This window comes from Betta splendens, chromosome 7 (genome assembly GCF_900634795.4).
Source record: "Betta splendens chromosome 7, fBetSpl5.4, whole genome shotgun sequence".
Lineage (NCBI taxonomy): Eukaryota > Metazoa > Chordata > Actinopteri > Anabantiformes > Osphronemidae > Betta > Betta splendens.
Window position 1 is genome coordinate 9,578,402 of NC_040887.2, and position 10,003 is coordinate 9,588,404.

At 51.2% G+C, this 10,003-nt stretch overlaps 1 protein-coding gene across 2 annotated transcripts; it reads left to right on the plus strand.

Annotated features, from left to right (window-relative positions):
- Positions 1 to 477: 477 nt before the first annotated feature.
- tamalin (trafficking regulator and scaffold protein tamalin) lies at positions 478 to 7,670 on the plus strand. 2 transcript variants are annotated; one of them, XM_029157269.3, is made up of 8 exons: positions 478 to 870; positions 2,313 to 2,365; positions 2,987 to 3,041; positions 4,296 to 4,398; positions 5,137 to 5,230; positions 5,925 to 5,991; positions 6,585 to 6,651; positions 6,735 to 7,670. In XM_029157269.3, exons 1-8 carry the CDS (start codon positions 676 to 678, stop codon positions 7,232 to 7,234), a joined length of 1,134 nt encoding a protein of 377 aa, XP_029013102.1. In that variant the 5' UTR covers positions 478 to 675; the 3' UTR covers positions 7,235 to 7,670. The 2 variants fall into 2 exon arrangements, with proteins under 2 accessions (XP_029013102.1, XP_055366500.1); XM_055510525.1 differs by lacking the exon at positions 478 to 870 and adding an exon at positions 1,782 to 1,856.
- The last annotated feature ends 2,333 nt before the right edge of the window (positions 7,671 to 10,003 follow it).

The window sequence follows — 10,003 nt, forward strand, 5'->3', positions numbered from 1 at the left end:
AATGTTTGATATGCCGTCAAAAGCTTCTTCATCACTGTCAGCCAAACATGATGAATGACCCAATGGCATGTGATAGGAAACTCTTAACAGCTGCTGGTCTGAGATATCTACCACCATTTTAATGCCATGTGCCACGACCACAGTTTCCGTCAAGACACATGTGCTGAAAAACAGTGAATTAAAAATACTTTTTTATTAAGTAATTAATGTTTGATCAAAGTAAAGCAAATAAACCGCATTTACTTTGTTGGCTTTTTGTCTGTTCAACAGCTGGTTTATTAGATGAATTTCAGGAAATACTTGAAATTGTTTGGAAATTTTTGACAACAATCCAAAAATGACTGGAAATGAGAAAAAATGTTGACGCGTTTCTCGTTCTAAATTGAAGCACGTGGAGCTCAACGAACGCGACACACAAGCATCCGAGGCTCCCTTGAAAGTAGCGAACGCACGCGAGCGTCACTATTGGGACTCGTTTGTGTCCCTCGCGACCGAAGCCCCGCCCCCCGGCTTATTCTCCAGAAACACACACAAGTGTGATTGTGTTTGGCTTCGGGCTCACAACTCGCTCAGCATCTTTCTCGGCTGCCTTCGCTCCACCGGCGACACGGAGGCAGCTTCTCCTTCCCGTTTGTGCACTTTGAACAACTCTTCTCGGCCGCACATGAAGTCAACATGACGTTCAGGAGGATGAAGAAAGTGAACTCGGGCGCTCCGGAGAACGGACCCGCTGCGCACGACGACATTTATTTCCCCTCGTCCAAGTCCGACAGCTGCAGGACCGTGGACCCACCGACGAACTCCTCGGAGGTTTACAACTACAAGACCTTGGCTTATTCTGGCGGGACCCTGCCCAGAAACTTCAAAAAGGTACCGCAATGTTCACTGCTAATAAACCGCCCTAAAAGCTACTTTGTATTCAAACTCCGCGTCCTCTTAACACAAAGTCCGCGTCGGATTTCTGCAATAACTTCGGCTAAAAAAAATGAAATAGAACTTTTTACAACCCCTCGTCTGGTTTCCCGAAGGAAAAGACGCTCAACGTGTTAGTTGTATTCAGTGTGTTGAGTGAGGGGCATCTCTCGCTGTGGTAGTGGAGCGTGGACCACCCAAACGCGGGGTCTGATTTACGAGGCGTCAGATAAACCAGTTGTTCGGAAGTGGAGCTCGAGTTCAGGTTTCGAGTCGAACATCAAAGTTCTTCAGTAGTTTGTGTTGTCTCGCGCTCGGAAACCGTAACGGAGCCAGAGAAGTACGCGGGGGAACTGGCCCAGTATTTAAAATGCGATCTGATTGTACGTTTATGTTGTCACGCGTGCAGACGGTTCACACTTGGATTGATTTTGTTTACAAAGCAGAGGCCTGAATAACGGCCGTATTGTTCCAACCGCACTTCACTGAGGGGTGGCGTCGGGACAACTGCTGTCTGTCCATAGGTTGGTCTAACTTCAAAAGAACAGCAAACTGTATAGACGCTGACTTCCGTTCAGTTCAGAGCTGACGGGATCCTCGTGAGTGAAGCGAGAGCGTCCAGTTTGGGGGCTGCGTCTGAACGCAGTCAGTGGAACCCACACGTCCACGCGCTGCCATAGGAGCTGCCACAATACAGCGTTGTGCACGCGGAGTGACGGAGATCGTGCGCGAGCCACCCCCGTAGGTCTCTGCGGGTATTTGGGAATAAATGCACTCATTGAGAAGCGGCGTGGGACAATTTCGTAAGTGTTGGGACATAAAGAAAGCAACATTTTACTACTGCAGCACAAGGCAGCCTTTCATGGGGGCAGCGTTTAAACGTGATGGGGTTGAACCCGAGGTGGATGGATTTATGTGGGTCCCTTCCTTATTTACTCAGTCAGGTAGGACAGGGTCCTGACCCGCCGTTCACTCAATGCACCTATTGTTGAAGTCCTTTGTGGCTCTTTAATCGGCCGTTGTTGGTTTTAACACATGTTAGAGCTCAACTTGGAGTCAGGTCTACGTTTGAGCGCCTGAAGGCGCGAGCTCTGTTGCGAGGCGGCGGCTAAAATTAGACGCTCCGAGGTCTCCACGTGATGTTGTGACTGCTCGAGGCGAGAAACGAAGCGGCCGCACACGTATTTCTGGTTTTATCCGCGTTCTGGCTCGTTGGCTCAAAAGCACGAGCGGCAGCGCGCGCGCGCGCGACGGACCGGTCAGCGCACCGACGCGCGCGGTAGATGCGGTGGATGGAAATGCTGGAAATGTTAGAGAGGGGGGAATCCTCGTGAGTAATCTCACAATGAACCTGACACGGTCTCACAGCGTGTGCGCGTTGTCTCGCTTTCTCCCCGCAGGGCGGCGGGGTGCAGAAGTGGAAACCCCTAACGCAGTCACCGGAACCGCAGAGGTACGCACTGACGTCCGCCTTTGAACTTCAGCATCCTCTCCTCTGTCTCTACACTCATCTTGTCGCGCCAAAGGCCTCCCCAGATAAGCATCGTCATTCAGAACGATCTTTGATGCTCGCAGACAGTTCTGCGCGGCGCATCCTTGGAACTGCCCATGAATTTTCATGCGTTTTGACGCACGAGAGACACGGCGCTGACGTGTCGGTCCAACAGAACCTTGTGGCGGACACAAAGGGAGTCCTGTGCAGCCAAGCAAATTATGCACTTATTATGCACTTTATCTTGTAGTGTAGTTGGGATAAGGATACACACACACACACACACACACACACACACACACACACACACACACACACACACACACACACAATAAAGAGTTGGGCTCAGACTTATGTTAATTTCTTCTAGTTCTGGTGGAGCTTGGCTTTTCTGTTCAGAGAACCTTTGGATATAAAGTCAGGGATCAGACAAGGTTCCTCACTAGTTGCTGACATTTTATGAACAGAAAATAAATCAGCTGTTAGAGAACAAAGTGATATTTAATCTAAGCCCATTTTTAGGTTACCTGCAGTTTATACCGTTAATGAAGGCTAATCACATGATAAATGTTTATTTTTCAGAAAGTTGGTGGTTCTGGAAAAAAACGAGGAGGAGACTTATGGTTTCGAGATCCAGGTAAGAGCATAAACACTGGGATCCAGGGGAGGGATGGGTTCTGAACCTCTCCGGCGCCATTTAAAGGGATTTCCCCGATCGGCTAAATCCCTGGCAGCAGATGATGACACTTAAGAGACTAAAGCGTGGCCCCGCTTCACTTCCTCATGAAATCCTCACGAGCACCTCTTAATCTGAGCGCCTGCCCGCTCTGGTGGGGTCGACGGGTCGCGCATCAGCCGGATGACCCGCTGACGTTGGTCCCGTGACTTAGGAGATGCTTTTTGTCCCGTTTCTCTGCCCGCGTCAGCGTTTTGAAGCCGTGCGGTTTACTCACATGCTCCCCATGCATCACCGTGTGCTCTGCACAGCTCTCGCTCTCTTTAAATGGGTTCCAAAGCAAAGATTCATCTGCTGGTATCTGCTTAGAGTATTGTTACACTTACTGGTCAGTTATAGTTTCTGGAAGTGCAGAGCTGTCAGAAGGAAATATAGATCTGCTTCTATTTCTGGTTTGAATGGAGGCTCCCGCCCTTCCTGTCTGCCTGCTGCCAGAGGGAAGTGAGATCCTGAGAGTCCGTTGAACCGTCAGCCGACTTTAACCTGTCTCTCAGAGGCCGAAACCAGTTTTAAAACTGACGTTGATCCGGTACGTAAATGTCATATTTGCGTTTCAGCGTCATTTGCATGGGTTAATGTTGATCTTTGGGTCTGCTGAGAGGGAGGCTCACCGGTTTGAATCGGTTCACATTTCCATAAGGCAAACGCGTCCCGTCTGGAGTCTCCGTAGGAGCAGCTTCAGCTGAAGCAAACTTCAGCACGCGTTCTAGTGGTGCAGCAGTTCCTTAGGCCGACCAGCGACATGGGGAGGTTTATCTGGACATGCATGTGCTCACTCATGTGGACGTGACCCATACACACAATAATACATTAGACCTGGGAGTGAAGGAAGTTTGCATTTAGATAGATGTTTAGTTAAAAGACAGCAAATGCTGCAGTATGAAGCTGATCAGGACTGAAGTGAGGGCTGTTGGTTTCAGCAGAACCTACGCGTGAGAAGAAGTGATAATGTGAAAGACGCCGTGTCTGAGTGATGTAATCCAGGTTCCACTGGCCGTCATGACGTTGCTCTGTGGTCTGGGGCGAAATTATTTCGATACGTGCTCACATCCACCGTGTTGTGAAAACAACAATACAAGAACAAGGAAGGAAGTGAAGTCCTTTTTTCCCCCATTCACGTACGACTGTTGAACTCGGCTGCTCCGTCTCTTCCAGACCTACGGCCTCCACCATCAGGACCAGAACTCGGTGGAGATGTGCACGTTTGTGTGCAAGGTCCACGAGGACTGCCCGGCGCAGCGAGCAGGACTTAAAGTGGGTGAGTGTGTGTGTGGGGGGGGTTCTGGCCCGGCCCGTCGGCCGACACTGAACGCACCGCTCAGAGAACGTGCACAAGTCGCATCTCTGCAGCGTCACACGTTGCCCTTCACAACCGCAACACACGTTGCTAGCGTGTGGCCGCGGTTTCAGAGCAGACAGTCATCTGCCTGTTTCTTCATGCTTCGTCCTGCGTGTGTCACCTCGGTTTCACTTCCTACATTCTTCGCATGCTCGCGCCTTTTCTTTCCTGCGTCTTGCGGAGAACGCAGTGGCCTCATGGCGTCAGGCAGATTAGGCCACAATGCGTTTGAAAACTGGAATTGGGTTCCGTGCTGACGTCTAACAAAGGCGTCCACGCCCTGTCACTGCATAGTAATAATAATCCACTGGGTCTGAAGCGTAGCACTGCCATGAATCACCACCTGGTTTAATAATCAGTCGAGTCACATTCTCCAGGCTGTGATTGCACTAGTTTCAGATTGTCTCTGCTTTAACACACTGGACTAATTTCTGAATTATTCGCTCTTCAAATGAGCTCACCGCGGTTCAGTGACAAGTCGTGTGCCACGACATTACAGGCGCGGACGTCCACATTTGCCTCGCACATGTGAGGAGGTCTGATTTAGAATCAAACCAGCCTCAGATGGCTGCAGCTCGCAGCAACTGAAGCCTCCGCGGAGTGAAGTGCTCACGGCTGTTTCTGTCTGTGTGTGTGTGTGTGTGTGTGTGTGTGTAGGGGACACCATCGCGAGCGTGAACGAGACCCCCGTGGAGGGATTTCGACACAAGGAGATCGTCCAGCTCATCAGAGCCTGTGGTAACACAATCAGGTACACAGGATCATTCAGTCTGACAGCACAGCGATATTGATCTGTTGTTTGACACAGTGCTTTCCAATCTGGCTGCTGTTAGGTCTTAAATGAGATGTAAAGTTTTCAAAGTCTCAGAAATCCAGAGTTCGTCTTTCTGATGGTGAAAAGATTTATGCAGGCGGCAGCTGGACATTTAAATTACAGGAGACGCATCTTCACATGGAATCAAAGTAAACTGAATCTGAGCTGAGTCTCGTTTAGCAAAGCCATTCATTCCGTTCTCTTTGAAGATACACTGTCCATGTTGAAATGTGGCCATTTGAGCAAAGGTTAACTTGTTCACGCTCGATAAAAGTCTGTTAAAGCTGCAGCGATTACCTAATAAAGCAAACAGCCGACGCCACACACTCCTCCTCATCCTCTTATTTAAAGGGCAATTAGCGAGGCCCCGTCTGCGCTTTGAGAGCTGCTGAGCTGAACCACATCAGACTTTATGGACTGAAACCACCAAATTAGACCCACGAGTCAAACGAGCAGTAACTGTTACAGTGAAAACAAGCAGTGGAAACTGTATAAACTGTAAACACTGGTATCGGACACTTTGAGGCCTCCGGCTCATTAAAAGAGGCCTGTGTTGTTGTTTTATTATTTTTTTTACGAGAGCTCCTGTTACGCCTTTTAACTCCGTTGCCTTCTTGTCCTTCGCTTCAAGGCTGGAGACGGTTTACAGCGACTCGATCCGAAAAGCGGAGCTGGACGCGCGGCTGCAGTTCCTGAAGGTAAGCGCTGACGCGGCGCTTTCGCTTTCCTCTCTGTCAGCGGCGACGCGGCCCAATTGTGCACCCAGCCGCCTCGCGGGCACATAATGTCACAGATATAGACAACGCCCCCCTCCCCCACGCACCTGCCCCCCCCCATGCACCTGCCCCCCCGCTGCCACCGCCACCTGTTGCATCAGCAGCGCCTGGAGTCGGCCGACGGGAGGCTGAGCGCATTCTGGGCCCGTGGCTGCTTTTCAAAGCAAGCAAGATTACTGCAGCTGTCTGCCTCCAGTCTGCTGCCACAGCCACTTCCAGAGGCCCCAGTCCCACATTCTGGACACGTTAATGGAAAAAAAACTCAGTAAATCATTGTATTTTCGGAGTGACACTGAAGCAAAGGCAGTAACTGAGAAAGACTAGTCAGACGATTGATGATCGGTTGCTTATCAGGTGATGAGGTTTCATCATCCTGTTTGTTTCAAGCTGCAGCTGATGGAACTTTACACGCACCCCCGTTGCTCTAGTTGACCTGTAGTCGTTTGGTTTGCAAACAGCCGGACTTTCCCTTTAGTTGCTCTTGCTGTAACACGCATTCAATCTCTCCTCTGCAGCAAACGCTTCATGAGAAATGGGATGAGTATCGGTCGCTGATGGTGCAGGAGCAGAGACTGGTTCATGGTAGGTTGTTCAGAATGAAAATAGTGTGTGTCCAGTGATTGTGCCCGTGGTGGTCCTCACTCACGGTCTGTTGCCGCCTGCAGGGATAGTGATGAGTGACGCCGCGCTGTACGAGTCCCTGGAGTCGGCCGGTATCTACGGCAGCCTCGGCGCCCCCAGCCCGGCCGCGCAGAGGGCGCTCCGCGGCACCGGCAGCACCAGCAGCAGCGCCAGCTTCCTCAGCACGGCCACCGAGGACGACCCGCTGTACCAGACCTGCCTGTACCAGGCGGACAGCGGCACCGAGCTGGACGCCGGCGGCAGGAAGAAGGAGCAGCCGCAGACGCAGACGCAGGCGCAGACGGCGCCGCGGCCGCAGCGGCTGCGGCCGGCCAGCGAGTTCTTCAGCACGGCCAAAATGCAGCTGACCCGCAGCGCCAGCACGCGCAGCTACATGAGGGAGCCCACGCCCGCGGCGCCGGAGAAGCAGGCCGGGCTCGGCCCGCTCCAGAGGAAGCCCAAGCAGAAAAGCTTCCGCCGGCGCCTCCTCAAGTTCATCCCGGGCCTGAACCGGCCGCTGGAGGAGGAGGAGAGCAAGCTGTGAGCGGCCGCTCGCCTCGAGTTCACGGGAACAGAACCAAAGACTTAAAGACACCAGTCACTGTCAAACACAGTCACCAAAGAACAGTGAAAACTACCAAAAGACTGAAAAGACTGAGACCAAAGTATAAAAGCTCTACAGCCTCTATCTCATTGAATTGGGCTGCGCTCAGTAGCTCCCAGTGTTTCACTTCTGTACATAACCTTAGTTCCACTGTTTGTTTAAGTTATTTATTTATTTCAATGCTTCGTTCACGTACAGAAGGAGGCATTTCCTCAGTTTTTACTGCATGCGCGACTCTCGTTTTGTCAGTTGAGTAAATGGTCACAACGTTTTGTAGGTTTTGCTTTAAAACAAATCGATCATGTCCTATTTTTTTTTTTTTTTTTTCTGTTCAAGTCACAGAATCCTAAAAATAAAACACGGCGTTTTCAGATTACCTGATTATTCATTTGTGCTAAATTTGCAAGAAAATTTGCAACCACAAGCGTTTGTGGGAACTTTATCTGCCGAGTGCAGAACTCGTGTCTGCACGGAATCTGTTCCTAAGTTCCCCACTGTTCCTCGTCTGATGCTTAAATATAGCGAGGCTTCACCTCTTGCACCGTGTGTGTTCCCAGCCCAGAGATGAGGCGGCCGTGCGGTTACGTGCGGCTCCGGGCCCTTTTGCGCAGGAGCTTTCCAGAATGCAGGCTCTTGTATCGGCTCTGACACACTCGATTGTTGGGAGAATGGCGAGGAATGTGCGGAGAAAGGCATGACCCAGAATTCCCAGCACAAGCGTTGCCTTTCAGCTCCCTTTCGACCGGCGCTGACGTCTCCTCCTTCACGCTGCCGTATCGCCGTGGCAGCGTGAGCTCGCCGTGCGCGCGCGTGCGCCAGGCGGGGGTCGCGCTCGGGCGTTTCTCTGACCCGCGAGGTCACGGTGGTCGCTCTGCAGCATTCAGCCCCTTTGTCCCCGGCCGCTCATTCACAGGCGCATCAGCGCTGTGGAGGACGGTGATGGCATGCGGCCATGTGCGGTGGGAGAAGCAGGAGGGGGAGGGGGGGCTCACCGACACTTGAAATGGGAGTTTGAATGGGCCGTGCTCATAACGAGCGGATAATTAGTCAGGATGATGATCCACCGGGACAATATGCGAACGGGCCGTTTAACAGAGAGCGAAGGGCTCAAACAACCAGGTCAACCAGGAACCCAGCAGGAGGTCCAGTCGGGGGGTCGGGGGTTGTTTGTTTGTTGGGACCTTGTGCTCCTGCTAAAACGCTTGCATTGAGTCTAAAACCAAGTGGTGAATGTGTTGTTTGTGCAACAGTAAAGTGAGTATAAATGGTGGAGGTGGTCTCTAGTTTGAATTGAATTATGTAGAATAACTTCATAGAATAATGTGTAGAAATACCGAAAAAAAAAAACAAAGTTCTAAAGTGTGAACCAGATTTCAGACTAATCTGTGTAGCAGCTGATGATCCCCCGTTGCACCTGATGAGGAACACTCATGGCTCTCTGTGTTGCACCGTGCAGCCTCGGTCCACGTTGAGGTGCCACTGGTGCAACGGGACCTTTGTGAAGAGGAAGCAGCCAAGGACCAAGTTTAAGCCTCTGCGGCTGAACCGCTGGTTGCAGACGCCGCGGTTAGAATCCGAGCCTGCACCGAGGCCGTTAATGCCTCCGGTCAGATTACTGGATCCGTCCAGATGTTCCCGCTGGCTACCAACGAGGAGGTGGTCCCATCCTTGTGCTGAGCTCCTATTAATGCGCAGAAGCACCAGGCAAAACCCCGGACGTTCCCCCGTTCGGAGACGGAACATCAGCCGTCGAACGTAAAAACGCTGTGGCGTCGCGGAAAGGCGGGCGGCCCCTCTAGGAGCTGTGTCTGACAGAGGGAAAAGCGTTTGCGTGGGCTGTCAAGGCACAGGATGTGGGTGACAAATGTGCCGGAAATCCATCATAAAGATAAGGGGATCCAACTGACTGCAGGCTATAAAAGACGCAGAGCGTCGCACGTCATTATCTTTGTGTTTGACTTTAGGTTAGTGGGTTTAATAAAGAGAGAGGCCAGATAAAAATGCAATAAAAGTAGACACAACGCTGGACACCTGCTGCGGGAAATGAGCGCGTAGAGAGGTCCGACGGGCCCTTCCCACCGCAAACATCACCCAGCTGCAGGATCTGGACGCTCAAAGTCATGCACGCGCTTCATAATCCATGCAAAGCGGAGCATTATCAGAGATAAAAAGCCTGCAGCCCGTGGGCCGACACCTAAAGGCTCAGTAGTCTGTGTGGTTTAAAGGGCTGCTCTCCTGTAGCTGCCGCCCTCATGTTTTCTATGCAGCTCATTGTAGATGGACAATAAGAGCTGGACGTGTGCTCCATAAAATGGCCACGCAGCTGTTACAAGTCCAGGAACCGGGTGCCAGGCAACAGATTATTAAAGATAGACAAATATTAGTTTAGGTCCTGAAATGCATCAGCAGAGGGACCTTCAGTCAGAAGCCCCAGTCAAGGTTTAGTGTTAAGATGCAATCTGTTCATTTACCAGACAGTGCTGATGAAATGACACAAAACCCACATCCAGTGTTTAAGTGAAGCAGACGTGCACTAACGTCCGGGCCTCTGCATCAGTAACAGGCAGATGTGTGCAGCAGAGGGATGTGAAGGCCGGACTGACAGTGTTGATACATTATGCTATTACTGGATATCAGTCAGTGCCATGAACCAGAGTTTTTTAGATGTGGATTCATTTTAAAGGCACATCCTCATTTCTGTACAGAGCG